The sequence below is a fragment of the Podarcis liolepis genome (genome assembly GCF_965112155.1).
Source record: "Podarcis liolepis genome assembly, chromosome: 2".
In the NCBI taxonomy this organism is placed as follows: domain Eukaryota; kingdom Metazoa; phylum Chordata; class Lepidosauria; order Squamata; family Lacertidae; genus Podarcis; species Podarcis liolepis.
In genome coordinates this window covers 70651298-70671009 of record NC_139555.1, presented here as the reverse complement: position 1 = coordinate 70671009, position 19712 = coordinate 70651298, and the positions used below count along the sequence as shown (strand labels likewise).

The 19712-nt window shown below is 44.5% G+C and overlaps 1 protein-coding gene across 3 annotated transcripts in view; it reads left to right on the top strand.

Annotated features, from left to right (window-relative positions):
• The first annotated feature begins 2560 nt into the window (after positions 1-2560).
• Positions 2561-19712, top strand: part of MST1R (macrophage stimulating 1 receptor) — a 55652-nt gene continuing 38500 nt past the window's right edge. For all 3 annotated transcript variants that reach the window (XR_014522323.1, XM_083488642.1, XM_083488641.1), the window contains exons 1-2: positions 2561-4879; positions 8915-10229. Coding sequence is in view for 2 of the 3 variants with exons in the window: in XM_083488642.1 (XP_083344768.1) it covers positions 9024-10229 (1206 nt within the window). In the remaining variant the exon portion in view is untranslated. The remainder of the gene's footprint in view (positions 4880-8914; positions 10230-19712) is intronic.

Below are 19712 nucleotides of genomic sequence, written 5' to 3'. Positions count from 1 at the left end.
ACAGCTTCCGGGTCATGTGGCCAGCATGACTAAGCCGCTTCTGGCGAACCAGAGCAGCGCACGGAAACGCCGTTTACCTTCCCGCCGGAGCGGTACCTATTTATCTACTTGCACTTTGACGTGCTTTCAACTGCTAGGTTGGCAGGAGCAGGGACCAAGCAACGGGAGCTCACCCCGTTGCGGGGATTCGAACCGCCAACCTTCTGATTGGCAAGTCCTAGGCGCCACCCACGTCCGACAGTTACAATATTCGTGATCAATTCCTTAATAACTTTTAACTTTAATTTTCAGTATATTGGAACCTCCATTGAGAAAACCTCAATTACCCAACTAAAAATTCTACTTAATCCACCCTCATTTTTGTCCTTCAGATATCATGTCAAATCTCTCTAAATAGTTCTTTCATTAATCCAAAGTACAGCATTTGAGTTTTCTGGATAACATCTCCCCTAACCTTACCTAACCTTTTGCTAATTACCGTAAACCATTTGGTTTCAGGAAATTTGCAGTAAAATTGTTACTTTCGTTGTTAGGTTGTGCAACTTGCACTTGGTACATGTCGTATCAAGGGTGAGCCCAGATAGGGCTTGCTTTAGGATTAGGCAAAGATATCAATTCCAAAAGAGTGTAAGAGAAGTTTTGCTGTTCATCCCTTATGCGCACCCCTGCTTGCAGTTCTTTTGCGAATGTTTGTGTTCCTTTTTGTTCTCTTCTCATTTGGACAAAACTTCCAGTTTTTGAAGGAAGACTTCTGCCTCTAGTAGCTCATGTGACTATTTGTTAACCCCACTGGCATCCTCTTGCTCCTTTCCTGACCTGTAGTATACATTTCAGTTGAGCTTCTAATATTGTATTTTTCAACAACACCCTGCCATTTTGGAGTGAAAAAACCTAATTGGCTTTGACTTTCAGCTTCCTTTTTATTGATCCCCTCATTTTTGGGAAGTTTTCTCTTTTGACAAATGTGACCATGTTGAATTTTCTTGGCAATTTGCCATTTACAGGTATGTTTACTTTAATAGCGCTATGGTCACTGCTCCCAATTGGTTCAGCAACACTTATAGCCTGCAGCAGGTTCTGGGCACCACCAAATATTAAGCCCAGGGTGCTGCCCTCTGGTTGGCTCCATGACCATATGTACTATAAAAAGGTAAAGGGACCCCTGACCGCTAAGTCCAGTTGCAGATGACTCTGGGGTTGCGCCGCTCATCTTACTGGCTGAGGGAGCCGCCATTTGTCCGCAGACAGCTTCATGTTGCCAGCATGACTAAGCTGCTTCTGGTGAACCAGAGCAGCGCACGGAAATGCCGTTTACCTTCCTGCCGGAGCGGTACCTATTTATCTACTTGCACTTTGACGTGCTTTTGAACTGCTAGGTTGGCAAGAGCAGGGACCGAGCAACGGGCACTCACCCCGTCGTGGGGATTCAAACCACTGACCTTCTGATCGGCAAGTTCTAGGCTCTGTGGTTTAGACCACAGCACCACCTGCACCCCATATGTACTGTACTAGAGCAATTATTAGGGTTTCAATAAATTTCACCCATTTGTCATGACTGGAACACATATGTAGCCAATGTATGTGATGGTAGTTGAAGTCACTCTTTTCTGGATGCTTCCTTGATTTTATTCTTCATCTCAAGATCTGCCTGATCATTTTGAACGTGGATGATCGCACATCCCCAGTATTAAATTACTCTTGGGGACCCACAACTATCCTGTGGGGAAATCTGCCTCTTTGGGGATTTCTAGCTTGCTGAACTAAATCTCCTGTTTGCATTGCTTGTTCTGTCCTTCGAGGGAGGGCACAGCAACTACTATGCTACCCCACTAAAGAGAGATTCCCAGAAAATATTTCATAAGGGCATTTAAAATGCCTAGAGAAAAGCCGGAAGGAGCCCTACAAAGAAACTGGAAATAATAGTATGAATGCCAGAGATGGATGATATAATCATGGTTTTGATTTTGCTACTTTAATTCAGCGCAAGCAATTCCTGTGTAGAAAGCTCTTGATGCCTTTTGTAAAATAGTTGTCAACTTTAACAACCCTTACATTGCCTTATTTAAATCTTCTCAACACAAATCACATTTTAATAAGCTTTGTTAAGAAAAATGTAGGGCAAGATTGTGAAACTCTTTGCAGATCAGTTGATAACTAAAACGTTTATACCTTTTGGGATACAGTTACTGTTATGGTAAGATGATGGGAATTAGTGTCTGCCGCGTGTGGGAGAAAGCAATCCCAGATCTGTAAGGTTTCTTTATTTATTTAGAGCATGTCTACCTTGCAGCCTCTCAGTCCTCACCACAAAAACCTTTCAATGCAGCTTATGTGGAATAAAGGAAGACAGCCCCTTCCTGTGGGCTTACAAAAATACACAACACTAAAGAAAGAGGGAAAGCAAACTCAGGCACCAATTCTTAAATAGCGGTTCTTATAAGTACTAGCTCAGGAATGGAGAATTCAGAAATGGGTTGGGGGAAGGGGAACCTAGTGGAGCTGGCCTTCCAGCAAAGCCAATGGAATGGGGCCTGCTCCCATCTCGCCCACAAAGGCAGGCAGCCGCCTATTGGAATGGCTGCTGTCACATGACATTTGTGGGAGATGCAAATAATTCATTTACAAACGCACAATAGAGATAATAAAAATATATACTGTATATGGAAAGGCAACGGGGGTAAAGAAGCCAAGAAGGAAATGGGTCAGAAATAATCAGGAAAACAGAAAAATAATGACTGAAAAGATGCAATTTGATTTATGGGTCATAAGATGCAGTCATGTTGCATTAATACTAGTTATTTAAAAATCTACTACCATATAGGAAAATAAAATTGCTAAAAATAATGGTTTGAGATGCCTGGGTGACCCCCCTCTTTGATAGTACTCTTCTTTCATAAAATGTGTTAGATTTTTAGAGCCCAGTACAGTGGTACCTCGGGTTACAGATGCCTCAGGTTACAGACTCCGCTAACCCAGACGGACATCCAGAACGAATTAAGTTCTTAACCTGAGGTAATACTGTAAATAAAAAGTGTTCCTGCAAGCCATCTTAAAGTTAGAACTGTTTCCTTCTGTTCGCTGAAAGCAACTCTGCTCCCTATGCACAAAGACGGTAGGTTGTAGACGGACCCCTCTCATGATTTCAAAACACAGAATAATCCTCCCCTCGTACTTGTACCCTCTTCCCCCATGATGCTGCTGTTGCTGAATCTAGCATTATGTAGTCCACCAGGCCATTGAGGGCATGTGTGCTTGTGAGCATACAGATGCATGCCAACCTGCCAGGCGTGTTTCTCTTGCGAACATTATGGTAATACGTTATTCACCTGGAGATATTACTTGCTGCACAGAGTGCAACTCTCAGGTTCTGGCTCTGCCTTGTCTGGCAGACTGTGCCTGGGTGGGAGGAAGTGTGCAAGGGAGGGAATAACACCAATCAACTTTAGGATCCATGTGTGGGTCTTTACCTTACCCATATTACATAGTAGCAGCCCACCTACCCATCCATTCTGTATTTACCACTGCATATTTCAAAAACAAGAACCGCTTTGCCTTCTGTTGGGCAGCATGAGACAGCTGCCCGAGGCAGCTGATTTGGGGTGTAGTAAAAGCGCAGCGAATTGTTCCTTATTTATATTATTGCCTTTTCCTCCTCTCAGCGAGAGGCTGCTTGTAAAGTTTTCAGGAGCCAAATAGCTAAGTTGGCCTTGAGTAACTACTATGCTTCTTGACCGGGGATGGGGAGGAGGAAGGGAGAGACATTGCTATTTCTCCTCAGGCAGCAAAATGTTTTAGGAGTGTCCCTTTTCTCCCTCACCTGTGAGAAAACCAATGGGAGAAGGCGATTTTGAGCTGCAAGGTGGCAGGAGTGGAAAGTATTAATCAGGATGTATACACATCATACATTTAAAGCACCCCCCAAAATGAATCTTAGTTCACCCCTCAGAGCTATAATTCCCAGCACCCTTAAGTAATCGTCAGAGGGCGTGTGCTGCGTACTCTCCCGGGCAGCTTCCAGTTACGACATACTGTAGCCCTTCCCCAGGATCCTTTGAGTTTATTTTTTTTAAAGCAATAAATTTCATGCAACTCCTCGTAACCATCCACCCACATACTCCGCATGCCAGACAAGTGCCGATGCCGCTGTATTATTTCGTAATGTCTGAAATCAAAACGAGCCTACAAACAGAAGAAAGGCTACTGTGAAAAACATTAAAAGCAACAACTTTATTACAGCATAATAAAACGTTTAAAGTCTTTAAGAGTCCTCTCACTCTTTTTCTTTTTGCTACTCCAAACCCAACACAACACGAAACTAAACCCAAGGGATACACGCCGCGGAACGGAGGCAATCACGGCTTCCGGTCAGGCACCGCGGTGATTACAGACACGCGTCTTTCCCTTGCAGACGTTAGAAAGGTACTCCGCGCGAGCCACAGGCGGTCAAAGTCCTCAGGCCGCAGCGGAAAGCGCGGGGTGAGAGCCGGGACAGGTTGCGCCCTGTTCCGCCGCGAAGTGGCCCCGAGAAGTAGCCACAGTCGCCAGCGCCGGCTATCAGGACACGTCTCTCTCTTGCCAGACAGGGCGACTTCTGAGCGCGCCAACCCGGGCTGCGCCTCCCTCCCTAGGAAGTCATTTGTCCTACAAGAGCGTCCGCTCCACTCTTCCACCACGGCGCTGGGACGCGACCCAAAGGCGGGAACGGGCTGCTGCGGAAGCGGCCCGGCACAAGGAGGCGGAGGCGGTGACGGGCTGAGTGCCGCCCTCGGCGCGCTGTCCCCGCCCGGTCCCGTCCCGTCCTCCGCCTGGGAGCCTCCCCGGCCAGGTGTGTAGTCGGCGCCGAGTTCAGAGAGTCCGAGACGGCTGCGGCTGCGGCGGGGTGAGTCCTTGGCCACGGGGAAGTCGCGCTGTATGGGGTCGGAAAGGAGCTCAGAGGGGCCTCAGCCTTGAGGTGGGCAGTGCTGCTGGCCTTACCTTTCGCCTAGGCTTGCCCCTGCTCGGTTTCTTTTCCAGTCCACGAGCCCGTAGGGGTATCTGAATCAGGATCTGGGCGCATGGAAGGGGCGAAACTTCTCGCTCTCCCACCGCGCCTGCCCCGAGGGGGATTTGCGCGGGGCGCTCCGCGGGGAGAGGGCTTTTGCCGCCTGGGTCACCTGTTGCCCAGGGCGCTTGGGAGGAGAAGTCGAGCGAGGGCAATGCCGCCAGCCTGCCTTTCGCTTCTGCTCCGGAGTTGGCCTCAGCTCGCAGCAGGGCACACTAGTAGACACCCATTGCCCACAACTATCACACGGCTTTTCTTTTCTTTTAATGCACCCTTTTATATGCGCGCCCACGAAAAATGCAGTGTGCGAAAACAACAAGGAGGTTCGTTTGGCATCCTCACTTGCTACGCTTTAGCCAGCAAACAAGAAGCTATTAAAATAGTCGATGACTGTACCTCCTTCCTGATATTCTCTTGATAGATGGGTGTGTCAAGGGCACTTGCTTTTTTCTGATTTAGTCCTGATAGTGTTTTGCTGTGCTTTTGGAGCTGTACTTATTATTATTTTTAATGGTGCGTGTGTGTGTATATATATATAATTGATATTTATTCAAGCTGCTTTAAGATTGAAAGGTGAGGCAAAAATGTTTCATCCCGAAACAGTGCTTGTTGGTGTGTGTTATGCAGGTAGAGTTGCCAGGGACTTTGGCCTTGCTGGGGCTTCCCAGTGAGTGTACACTCCTGGTGCCAAATGTGGTTTTGCTGTTGTGTAATGTTTGAAGTCATAACCCCTTAAACCCCTCCATCTTTTCAGTTGTGCACTGGGGAAATAAACTTACTGGGTGATTCATGTTATTGCACTTGTTTGGGAGTAAACTCAGTTGAACTTCATGGCATTCCTGAATAAGCATGCATAGGATCAGAGTTAATGGATGGAGATATTTCTACAGGAGAGTAGGCACTTAAAATAAAGTATCTGGGTGTTCCATTATTATGTGTTAGCCACACCCAAGAATGCACCTTTGCACTGTGTGCGCATTTCCTCCCGTATATGTAGGATTGTGTGTGTGCTGCACCCAGTGATAATGAGATTTGATTATCCAGATCACTTAATGTTTGCTTCTTTTGTTAATTCAAAGAGAGAGCGCCATTTTTTTATTCTTTGGGGATTTCAGGAATATTGAAAGCTGCATTATAGAAAATCAGACCATTGGTCTATCTAACTTAGTACTGCCTACACTGGCTGGCAGCAGTTCAGCCAGGGATTATTACCAGGCCCACCTGGTGATGCTGGAGATTGAACCAGGGATGTGAATGAAAGCAGATGCCCTATCACTGAGAAACGAAAAGATATCACATAAATTCAGAGGCATAGCTGGGGGCACTGAGTGCCACACTGCAGGGGGTGACACTTACCATGGGGCCTGCAGCTCGCCCGAGCCATGCGTCTCTCCTGGAAGTGATGCGGTGGCTCAGGCACCTGCAGGTTCTGCGCTGCCCGAAACGGCAGCGTGGGGCTTGCACCCGCTCTCCCTCAGCTACCCTACAACTGAGGGGGAGGCAGCGGTGAGGCTCCAGGCAATGCGCCCTGCCCCAACTTGCCCCGCCCAATGTAAAACTGACTGTAAATATTAAATATTATGCTGCTGCATAAATTAAAAGTGGCAAGAGGTCACTCAAAACATACCATATTTTTCCATGTATAAGATGCCCCATGTATTTTTGGGGACTCCAAATTAAGAAAACACCCCTCAGCACTATCTGTGTATAAGACAAGCCCCAATTTTAAACCTAATTTTTGGGTAAAAAACAAAGAAGCCTAGTCTTATACACGGAAAAATACAGTGTGTATATATAAATTTATACAATCTGGTATGATTTTATTTCCTTTTCAAACTCTGAGGCCTTTGGCAGGGGGGTTGTCCCAGCATCCAGTATAGAATGGTGGGGGTAACCTTGTTTCTTGATTCCAGAAATAGAAAGGTTTATATGGCAGACATTATTAGAAATGAAATAAGGCTCACGAAGAAGTCAGTCCCAAATTGCCAAAAGCATCTGGCAGTTTTATCATCCAGATTATGTAAAAACCAGAAATAAAAGGAAAGGGAATTATTATATTGGTTCAATTACTGAAGAATGTAGTAAAAATAACTGTATTGTCAAACTTTAATTAATAATAGATGTACCAGTCATCTGTTGTTATGTTTTACTTTTTTATATTCTATTGTTTGTATTGTCATATTCAATTCAATTAAAATGATTAATATGAATAATTTTAATTCAATTTTTAACATTACTAAAACCTTTTTAAAATAAACCCACTGTGCAATGAACCCATTCAGTGTAAAACTGCCTGTAAATATTAACTGATGTAGACCAATTACATATATAGGGAATAATACTTATGAAGTTGTTATTATTTCATACTCCACCTACCTTTTGGTATAATTTTTACTGAGAAAAGAAAGGAATTCTGGTGTTTTTTTAATCCATGAGATTTTGACACCCTAGATCCTTTACTGTCTGGTGAAAACATCCCATCAAAAGCATCAACACTTAGGACACAGATGTGATGATGGGCACCAGCTAAAAGTTGTTGAGTTTTCTTGGCAAAATCACAGTTTATTTGCCAAAAACGACACTGCCAACATGGGTTGCCATGCATCCGGATTTTCACATTCATTGTACGGCTGGATTTTCATGGACAGTATAGCTTCTGTAGAGCAGTGTTTCCCAACCACTGTTCCGCGGCACACTAGTGTGCCGCGAGATGTTGCCTGGTGTGCCGCGAGATGTTGCCTGGAGGGAGGCGGGCGGGTCGGGCGGCGAGAGGCGGGGCGGCGGCGGCGAGGAGAGGCCGCCCAGCGCGGGGCTCTCGCCGTCTGCCTGCCTGGCTGCCTGTGAGCTCGGCGGGCAGCGCCTCCGCCCGCAGCGCCCGCCTCGCGGCTCTCATTCCCTGCCCCTGCCAAAGCTCACCCAGCCAAGCCGCGCTCTCCTTCCTGCCTCGCTTTGCTGCCTCCTCCCCCCCCCCACCCCCAAAGTTTGGAGGTTCCCCGGCAAGGGGGAGGGAAAAAAATTGAAACTTACACTTTCGTGCGTCCCTCCCGGCGTGACGCTGCGCGCTGACGTCACGGGGCTGTAATGGTGGTGTGCCTCGAGATTTTTTTCATCAAACAAGTGTGCCTTTGCCCAAAAAAGGTTGGGAAACACTGCTGTAGAGGATTCCTTTTCACAAGGAGATCCAACTCCCTTTTATTGTGCGACCCACAAAAACTTATGCTGTAAGAAGGGAACTTCTGTTTCAACTTTTAAACACCTGCTGAAAACTTTTCTATTCCACCAGGCCTGTCCAGGCAGTTAAGAATACATCTTCCCACAATTGTTAATTGATTTCTGCTTTTAACTGGTTTTTACAATATGCTTTTATGCAGGGCTTTTTCTTCAGCCAGAACTTGCCGGAACCCAGTTCTGGCAGCTCTCAGGTGAGCCATTGCCATTATAAGAGAACAAGGGAGGTATTCATGGTGAGCTCCAGCACCTCTTTTTCTAGAAAAAGAGCATTGGTTTTATGTATTTTATTTATTTTTGTTGTAAACCTGTAGAATGCTCTTCCATCAGATCTCAAACAGATAAACAACTATACAACTCTCTGAAGGCAGGTCTGTATCGGGAAATTTTTAATTGTGTGATGTTTTGCTGTGTTTTTATTAAGTTGGAAGCTTCCCAGAATATGAATATTTTTATAAATAAAATATAAAAATATAAGGAATCTGTTCATCTTTTAGGTGCCACAGAACTGTTGTTTTTGCTGCAGCAGACTTAACACAGCTTCCAAATATCTTCCTCTTCTAGCGGATGCTCCGTAATACTTAAATGCAAGCTTGTTTCCTTTTTTCTTCAATGTCAGTCATTCATATTTTCTCTCCTTTTCAGCTGCAATGCAATGGTAGACTATTCTGGATGGATTTCAGCTCCACACAGAACTGAAAAACTGAGGTAGTCTCTGAGGTCTGGGACTCTGCATTACTGTTACCTCCCTAGTATGGATGTGCCATTGTTACTTTGCCTCATATTGGGGTTATTGCCCACTATAATTATTGGGAAGGCATGGCAATGCCCACCTCGGTGGTCTGACTCAACCAGAGATTTCACAGTGAAGTACAGCTTCCCTACATTTGATGCTGGGAGTTCCATTCAGAACATTGTCACTTCTGAGTACGATGATGCGATCTTTATTGCAGTTCGGAACAAGATCTTCATGTTGAACTCAAAGATGGAAATTCTGTCCACGATAGTGACTGGTCCCTGGGGTAACGCCGCGTGTGAGATCTGTGCCAAGTGCCCCGTGAAAGGGCCAATGAACCCCGAAGATACAGATAACATAGTTCTGGTGTTGGATCCTCAAGAATTTTGGCTTTATAGTTGTGGGACTTCTCATCATGGAGTCTGCTTCCAGCATGAGATTGAAAAAAATGGCAATGTGTCAGTTGACACCAAATGCCTGTTCTCTGCTAAATTTAACAGGCCTTCTGAGTGTCCAGACTGTGTGGCCAGTCCTTTAGGCACTAGAGTTGTAGTTGCTGATATGGCACACACGGTATATTTTTACGTTGCCTCTACCATTAACAGAAACATTGCGGAGACATATAGTCCCAAATCCGTGTCTATACGGAGACTCAAGAGTAACGCGGAAGGGTTTGACCATCCTTTCCACTCCTTAACGGTGCTACCTGCGTTTCAAGACACATACCCAATTAACTATGTGTATTCCTTTGAATACCGGAACTTTGTATATTTTCTAACAGTCCAAAAAGAAAACCCTGAGTCCAGTGTGTACCACACTAGGATTGTACGGCTCAGTACTGATGAAACGGAAGTGCACACGTACCGTGAACTGAACTTGGACTGCCGCTTTAACACCAAGCGGAAAAGGAGTCTTGGGGCAACCCCCAGGGATGTCGTTTTTAATGTTTTGCAAGCAGCTCATGCTACTCAGCCTGGCCCGAAACTGGCTCCTGAGATCACTGTCAGTGATGCTGACAGAGAACTGGTTCTCTTTGGGGTGTTTGCTGAAAGCCTGCCAGGCAGCAAAGTGCCCCGGAATTACTCGGCAGTTTGCGCTTTCCCCGTGAACAAGATAAATGAGGCTATCGATGAAGGGATGAAGGAGTGCTGCAATGTGGATGTCCACAACCGTGTGCCTCGAGGACTGAAGTTTTATCAAGTTTTGGAGTACTGTCCACATAATGTGAGTTCCCAGCAATCATTTCCCGTCTTCTTACATGAAATTATTGTATGTGATGTCAGAGGTAATTCTTAGGCCCGGTTGGAGGAAATTATCATTAGTCACTTATATATAGTATTTTTTACAGGCTTTAAAAAATATATTCAAAACAGTTATTTGACTTATTTGCACTAAGGCCCATTTTAAAGACAGGAAATTAAGAAACTGCGGAGCAAGGTTTCATGAGCATTGTATATTTACGTCAGAACAGACAGAAACAAGTGGTAGAGAGGTTGCCTGGGTGTTAGGAGGGGAGCCCAGCGCTTTGGGACTCCACCTTCTGGGGCGGTTTAGGACTCTGCAGGCTGCCAGCAAGGTACACCCCCTGCCCATCAAGTGTAGGGAACCAAAAAACAACAACCGCCCACCTGGGGAAGGGCAAGGTTAATGAAACAAAGCACAGGCCAGAGGAGAGTTTCTGCACTGACTTTTAGAGAAAAGAGAGACCTAGCTTCCTTCAGGCAACAGAAGGGTCTTAACAAGAGAGAATCTGAATAAGATTGGTGAGACGTTACAAGGCTTCTGTTTCTGCCAGAGTGGGGAAGCACTGGTTCAGATGTTGGTGGAGCCAGAAGAGTCAAAAAGACACACCACTCTTCCTCATTGGACTCAGTTCTGCTATCATCCCTGGTAGGGTGGCTGCTGTATTCCTGAGTTGGTGTCTGAGTGTCTTTTCTGTACCTCTCCACCTAGCTGAAAGAACTGTTTAGAGCTTTTTTCTCTTGCCCTTTCCATTAGTTCCCACTTGTTCCCATTGTCTGCCTTTTCTGAAAAGCAGGATCGTTCCTTGTATCCACAACCTGAGTGTTTGGTTTTGCTACCTTTATCAGAAATGCCTTGGCTGTCCAAGGGCGGAATCTGGTGGGGATGGAATGGAGCTGGCCAGCTGTAAACATGGCAGATGTAGGCTTTTAAACTGAGTACAAATCCCAGCACTGTAGCCACCAGACCATACTTTTTAACTGAGGTGAACTGACATTACACAAAACCAAAAGAGACCTCTGCTGCGTCCTCTCTCTCTCTCTCTCTCTCTCTCTCTCTCTCTCTCTCTTGAAAAAAACATTTCTTCAGACCTTGATACTAGTACTGTTTTTCATGAAACATGAGGGTTCTGTCAAACGTTTGCAAACTTTATTTATTTCTTTATTACATTTATTACATTTCCAGGCAGTTAGTAAAGTGGTAAAAAATACAATACAAATACAGTCAAACATCGGTTGTCGAACGTTATCTCTTCCGGAAGCCCGTTCAGCTTCCGAAATGTTCGACAACCGAGGCGCTGCTTCTGATTGGTTGCAGGAGCTTCCTGCACACACGTGAAAGCTGCGTTGGATGTTCAGCTTCCGAGAAACATTTGAAAACTGGAGCATTTACTCCCGGGTTTTTGGCGTTTGGGAGCTGAAACATTCCAAAACGGAGGCATTCGGGAGCTGAGGTTTGTCTGTAAAACAAAACCATAATTTAAGAATGTGAAAACATAACAGACTGCAAACATTAATCTTACATATCCTCACAGTTAATAATTTCAGGGTTGCTGGGAACAGTATCTTTCAGCCATCAAATATTTCTTCTTTATTAACATGTTGGAACACTTACCCAGTTTCATGATATCATTCTGTTGTACATTCTCCACCCAGGCTAATGACCTCCAACAATATGTTGGGTGAAGGAGAAAACACACAGTTTGGTGATATTAAGGTACTGAAAGGGTTTCTGCACATACAGGATGGCTGGTTAACCTTTGGTCCTCCAGATGTTGCTGGACTACAGCTCCCATAATCCCTGACCACTGGTCATGGCAGCCAGGGCTGATGGAAGGTGGAGTCCAGCAACATCATCTGGAGGTCCACAGATTGGTCTACCCCTACATTACAGGGAAGATGGAGAGAACCAGACTCTGGGTTGCCATTTTTAGCAGCAGCAAAGCATAGTTCCTTTCTCATTCATCTTGGTGTGGAAGAACTGATCAAAATCCTGAATGCTTGGTTGGGGATGCCAGTGCAAATCCCCTAAAGATCCAGGATAAGGTTTTTTCACCTTTAATAATAACCTTACTTAATTTGCTGATTTTTCATTAAACTCAAAGCAAGGTACAATAGTAGTAGTAATTATTATTATTTTATTTATTTATTTATTTATTTATTTATTTTTATTTGTACCCTGCCCATCTGGCTGGGTTTCTCCAGCTACTCTGGGCGATTCCCAACAGAATATTAAAAATAAAATCCAACATTAAAAACTTCCAATAATAATAATAATAATAAAGGTAAAGGTACCCCTGACCATCAGGTCCAGTCGTGACCGACTCTGGGGTTGCGCGCTCATCTTGCTCTATAGGCCGGGAGCCGGCGCTTGTCCGCAGACAGCTTCCGGGTCACGTGGCCAGCGTGACTAAGCTGCTTCTGGCGAACCAGAGCAGCACACGGAAACGCCGTTTACCTTCCCGCCAGAGAGCGGTCCCTATTTATCTACTTGCACTTTGAGGTGCTTTCGAACTGCTAGGTTGACAGGAGCAGGGACCAAGCAACAGGAGCTCACCCTGTCGTGGGGATTCGAACCGCCGACCTTCTGATCGGCAAGTCCTAGGCTCCGTTGTTTAACCCACAGCGCCACCCGCGTCCCAAATAATAATAATAAGTGCATACTAATCCATAAAAGTGTGTGCTACAATAAATCTGTTATTCTGTAAGATTCCACAAGGCTCTTTGTTGTTTTAGCTTCAACAGACTAGCATGGTTACGCATCTGGAAGTTGTTAGATATATTGATAACTCCTGTGGGAATTCTTTATATTTTTGTTTCCAGACCAGCATTTTAATCTTAATAGTCCAAGATTCTCTAGAACTTACCCATTGATTAAAAGTATTGCTGATCTTCATTTATTTATCAGAATGGCTACAAAACGTTCAAAATAATGGAGGGTGGGGTGCTACTAGAATAACAAGCATCATGTTTCAAGCCAATGTGGTTTCTGGAATTGCATGTTTTAAGGCTTCTGGCATGCTGGGGATTTTTTTTTTAAAAAAAGTTTTAAAACAGAATCAGTCAAAGCATACTTCTCTTCCATCTTTGAGTCCCCTCCCCACGCCAACACACGTGCTCTCCCGAATCCTTTTCGCATTCTGTGCCTCTGGCTTTCTTTGGTTTTTTTTTTTTTTATCTACCCATTTCATTAATATTGAAGCTGTGAAACAGTCTCCATCTCAGTCTATGTTCATCAGCTTCACTACCATCATTTAGCACATGCAGCTGTTTCATGGCTACTTGCTGCAACATGTACTTCCGCTTCTTTAAAAGGGAGTGGGGAGGCTTTTGTGTTGGTGGGTGTTTACAGAGTCTCCCATGGCGATGATGTTATTGCACCACTTTCGTTAAAGCTGGAATATAATAAGATAAAACGATTAGTCCAACGAGTTTACGCCGGATGGGGGCAAAACCAGAATTCAGTTGTGGTGGCTGGAATCCAAGTGCACACCCTTTCTGAAGCGTAGGCAGTCGGAAAATCAAGTATTTCTCCTTTGAAATCTTTTTCGTAATCTCCCTGCTGGGATGGGTTGGGAATGTGCATTTGGTTTGGGCTCTTATGATTGAACAGAGGTGGGAAAGAGTAATTTAAGAAGCACCACTGCCCTTAGGCCGATGTTGGCGTTCCTCGGTGCCGCAGCATGCATGCTACAGTTTGCTTTGGTACCTGATATCCCAGGCATGCTTACAAACACGGAAGAAATACATAGCAGCTCCAATGTGTGCGAAATTTGGTCCATGTGTTCCTTATGGCCCCATTTCTTTACTCAAGGGAGCAATCTGCTTGTGCAGGCAGCGTAGGGTATAAGAATGTAAGAAGAGACTTGCTGGATCAGGCCAAAGTCCCACATAATGTTGCCTTTGGTTCTCACAGTGGCCAACCAGATGCCTATGGAAAGCATGCCAGCAGAAGTGCAACAGTGCTCCCCACAGGCGGATTCCCAGCAAGTAGTACTGCCTCCTCTAGCACTGAAAACAGAGCACAGCCATGGTAGCTGTTTTAAAGCCATTGAAGTTGGTGGCCACCGCTGCTTCCCCGGGGGACCAAATTCCATTACAGTGGTACCTCGGGTTACAGACGCTTCAAGTTACAGATGCTTCAGGTTACAGACTCTGCTAACCCAGAAATAGTACCTCGGGTTAAGAACTTTGCTTCAGGATGAGAACAGAAATTGTGTGGCGGCAGCAGGAGGCCCCATTAGCTAAAGTGGTACCTCAGGTTAAAAACAGTTTCAGGTTAAGAACGGACCTCCAGAATGAATTAAGTTCTTAACCCAAGGTACCACTGTATTTAATTAAGTTGCAGACGAAGAAGTTACTTCTTTTGTCTGCCCTGAACCCTCCAACATTCAGTGTAACTGGACGTTCCCCAAGTTACAGTATTGTCTGAGAGGAAGAAAAACTTCTCCCTGTCCACTTTCTCCACACCATACAAAGTTTTATTTTTTTATTATTACATTTATATCCTGCCTTTTCTCCAGGCAGGATATAAGGAAAAAACTGCTCCATGTCCCTTATGGGGTACCCAAGAGCCAGTATAGAGTCCTTATGTAGGTTCTCTATCAGTAGGAGAAATTAACAGAGGCCAACCACAGAATATTGAGAAGCAAAGCAGCTAGTAAGCCTGATCTTTATTAACTGTTGCAACAGGGTGCTTCACAACTACACGCAGGAGGCAGGAGGGACCCCGAACAATGGCGTGCAAGCCCTTATATTGACATTTGAAATTGCCCACCCTGGAGCCCAAGACCACCCCCCAATACATCATGCATAAATCACAGAAGGGTTGGTCTACAACAGAATCCTGTCTGGCAGGAAACCTGTTGATGGGTTTACCTGGCTGTTGATGGGTTTACCTGGGCAGCCTGGCTATTCTTTTGTGATGATAAATACTTAATTCCTGAGTCCAGATCACAGGCTCGCCCTATTCATAGCCAAAATAAAAAAATTCCTCCCAGTAGCACCTTAAAGACCAACTAAGTTAGTTCTTGGTATGAGCTTTCGTGTGCATGCACACTTCTTCAGATACACTGAAACGGAAGAAGTGTGCATGCACACGAAAGCTCATACCAAGAACTAACTTAGTTGGTCTTTAAGGTGCTACTGGGAGGAATTTTTTTATTTTATTTTTTATTTTGACTATGGCAGACCAACAGGGCTACCTATCTGTAACTGGAACCTATTCATAGCTTAAATGTGCCCTTTGGGCAGAATTTGTGAGCAAATGGGGAGGTTTTTCCCATTTCTTCCCTCCTTGCAGAGAAACATTTGAGGTCAATTTGGGAGAGTCAAAATGGTTCCAGGACTTTTTTTCCTGTAGTGTTTCAGACATACGGTTTATATATTTATTTATGTATGTGTTTGCTTGGTATATTTATTTTATATCTTAAACCTTATAATTCTCAAAATAAAAAAATTCCTTCCAGTAGCACCTTAAAGACCAACTAAGTTAGTTCTTAGTTGGTCTTTAAGGTGCTACTGGAAGGAATTTTTTTATTTTGACTATGGCAGACCAACACGGCTACCTATCTACTACTTATAATTCTCATAACACATTCAAGCTGGCATAAATGGTTCTTCCCTTTCCCATTACATTATGGGAGGTAGGTTAGGCTGAGCGGAAGTGGGCACCCAATGAGCTTCATGACTGAATGGGGACCTGAACCCTGGTCTCCCTAGTCCCAGACCAACACTAAATACTATACTGCACTGATTTCTATTTATTTTATGTATTAAATTTGTATATCGCCCTTCATTCGTAAATCTCAAGGTGGTTTCTGTATGATACAACAGGAGGGAAAATAAACTGTTCATTGCAACCAGGACTGAAGTGTAAAATTCCAAATATTTAAACCAGTTAGTTTTTTAAAGACAATAGGCCAGAGGGGCATGGCTATTAAATTTATTTATAGAAGGCATTTGGAAGGTAATGCAAAAAGTCTCAGCCAGCCATTTGCAGCTGCTTGGTTTTCTCGACTTAGTTACTGGGGAATGCACTTCAAACCTTCAGCATTTCTCCCCCTTTCCGGAGCCAAATCATATTCCTCTCATGTTCCTTATCTCTGTTAGGATGTAGCTGCTAATAGCCCCATTATTACATCGTGTATTCCCAGGTGGCACTGAAATAAAGCTGATTCAAACACTGAGAAAAGGCACATCGCACAGTCCCTCCTGGGACAATGCTTCTTAAAAGTACATTATTGCTTGGTGTATTCGAGGACTGAAAATGTTGTTTTCCAGCCATTGAGCAAGGATTTTGAAGCTAAGTCTTGATTTTGTGCCCTTTAATCTGTGGCTGCGAGATGTTTAGTTACAGTGTACACCGATATTGACACAAGACAGAGGTAGAAGTAAGAATTGGAAAGAGGTGTGTGAGCAGATGAAAGAGTAAAGACATTTTCAATACGAGGGCAGTGGAGAGGCAAGACAGAGCAAAACTAAGATTAAAGCAAAAATCAGGTCATATAGAAAGAGGGATGGGAAAGAGAATGCAAGCAAGCTTATTTGTTAGCATTGGGTATAATCTAATATACAGGTTTGCCTGGGAGCAAGCCCCATCTGCTCCCTATTCATCAAAAAGTGTCATAATTATTTCCCATCTTTCCCCTCCTGCTTGATGTATGGTTTACGTTGTGACTAGCCCCATTCTCAGACTGACATGCCTCGGTTCCTCCAGTAGCCACTATGATAAACATGGCCAGAAGTGGTAGCTTGGTCTGTTTATCAAATATTTCCTAACACTTTAATAAACAAAAGCAATGGACTTATGTAACATTTCTAAGTGGGATCTGGGCTAGCTGAGACCTGATGGCTGCACACCCCTTCCTATATATTTGCCCACGCAAACAAAAACATTGGCAGGATGAATAGCTAAATGTCACTGGCTCCGCAATTCTGTGATTAAAGTCTATGGATTATTATGCAATAAAGCTTAGTCACCCCCTTTTCTCGATCCTCCTGCATCCTTACATAGATGTCTGACTGAAGCACAGATTTCTTCAAAAAGAGGAACAGGGAGTAGGCGATAGTGAAATCCCCATGCAATGTAACCAGAAAACAAGGCCAACGACACTTGAGGCCTGCTTCTCATGACATAGTAAGCAAAACTATGGCTTACTGGGACTGTTGTGAATGTGTGGGCTCCCAGAGAAGAGCTTAAAGCTACTTTGCTTTTCCCTGGTCCTTTTTGCTCCTGTGCCATGCTGAGCTAAGCTAAGATTTAGATTAGTGTGTTGTCCAAAGGTGGGCTCAGCTTTCTTCTCATCACCCATGAGCTGCAGCCAAGAACAAGTATTCATGTGGACTCCAGGCAAACTATAACTTGGCTTACCAAGTCATGCAGACTTAGCAGCCAACGTGTATTTTCACAAGTTGGGTCCCCCAGCCCCCAACACACAGCAAAATGTTTCTCATATGTGACACAAGAGTCCAACACCTTCTCTTTAGGCTACACTATTGTTGTGGAGATACTGCATTTGTCCAGCATGCAAACTGTTGCTGGTGAAAATGCAGTTCGTCCCTAAGGTGTGCATCTACAGCTATTAGGGCTGTTGCATGAAATAGAGTTCCATGAATGTCATAGGCATGTGATCACAACTGCTTATTCACTTCATTAATGGTTTTGAGAGATGACAGGGACCATGCAGGAAGTGCTGTTGTTATACTCTTGTCTTATTTTACGCTCATGCCCCCCAAACCAAGCCTGGAATCTTGGGCAGCAGAAAGAAACTAGGAAGGAGGCTTTGCTTTAAGGCACTTAGGCAGCCGTTCCACCTAAGTTGCCAATCTTTGACAGGTCTGGTTTAATTTGCCTTTGAGCAGCTCTTGTACCATGAAGATGCTGTTGTTGAAGATAATGCAGAATAGAGAGCAGAAGAGCTGCATTTGGAATCTGCCTATGCGTTCTGACTCTTGGTTAATAATATTCACATTACAAACAAATTTATACAAAAATTTGTTTACGTTGCACTTGTGAAAAGCCTCCATGTCTTCTCCTTCCCCAGATTCCCAAGTTTGATTCAAGATGGGAGACCCAAATTGGGGGTGCAAATCTGCCACCCTTCCCTGAGTGCCTCTTGAGGCAACTGCTTCAGAAAGGCTTGTGGTGGTACCAGGCCTGCAATTGCCTTCAGAGTACCTTTAAATCTCTTGGCTTTGTTTCCATTATGAGGCACAGCAATGGAGGGGAGGATTTCATCTCCTTTGGCCAGGTGTAGTGAAGTCATTGGTTTAGTTGTCTATTTGTCATTTACGTTTTTTGAGTAAGTTTCTCCTTTGAGCCTTGAAGTATCAGAATGAAATTTGGCATGCACAGTCAGGAGGACACAATTCTACATTGTAAGTCTGAAAACTAACATGAACCCCACATTTATTTGTGTGTGTACAAAATATATTATAATGCAATATCATCCTAGAAGACTGAAATACTGGAATGGATGTTGGTGGACAGCATTCTATATTTCACATTTGAACCCTGGCATAACCATTGCACATCTTAACCCAGACCCTCCAAGTGTCTCTATTTTCCAGGGACGTCCCTGATTTAGAGAAGCCTTCCCAGTTTCTGATTTGTCCCACTTTTCCTTAGGATGTCCCTATTTTCATTGGAGAAATGTTGGAAGGTATAGAGTTATCCAACCCCTGAGCCGTCTTGTCTGAAGGCAATCCTGTATAGGGAAGTGGGGGGGGGGGAGTTTAATGTTTTTATATATGCTGGAAGGTGCCCAGAGTGGCTGGGGCAACCCAGTAAGAAGTGCAGGGCATAAATAGTAAAACTATCATTATGGAATAGGATGTCTCTATTTTCATTGAATAAACGTTGGAGGGTATGTTAGCCCTCCAAGGCCCAGGGCAAGTGTACCCAACTGCCCACCCCGCCCCAGCATGGACCTGCATATTTGGGTCCCAGAGTTTGTGGGTGCAAAATCATCCATAACTCCTTGAGTGAGTAAGTGTCAGGGATTACTAAATAATTGGAATTACTAAATGCTGGGAGCCTTCCCCTGGGTGCCAGACAATTTAACAGTGTAAGAATATAAGTTGAGCTTGTTTTTCCGGACTAGGGCATTGCCTGGCAGATAGGCCATTAAGACAGAGTTGGGAGGGGGGACGTTTTCAGGGTTACAGTGGGCGACGATGTAGGAAAAATTGTGGGTTTTTGCAAGAGGCTTGACAAGTGGGGGAGAAGCGGAGCCGGGAGAACTCCTGGCAGGCTGGTTGAGACAAGCTGGGGCACAATTTTCTCCCTATGGGCTCATCCACACTTCCACTTGTCCCGTGCCTAGAAAGCACGGATCCGAGTGGTTTTTCATTTGCCCTTCTCCTTTCCCAGGGAAAACCTACTCTTCAATGCTAAATTGGATGAGACAGCAGTCCAGAGAAAACCCAAAGTGCTCTTTGTTCCGATTGAGTGCCAAAGAGCAGT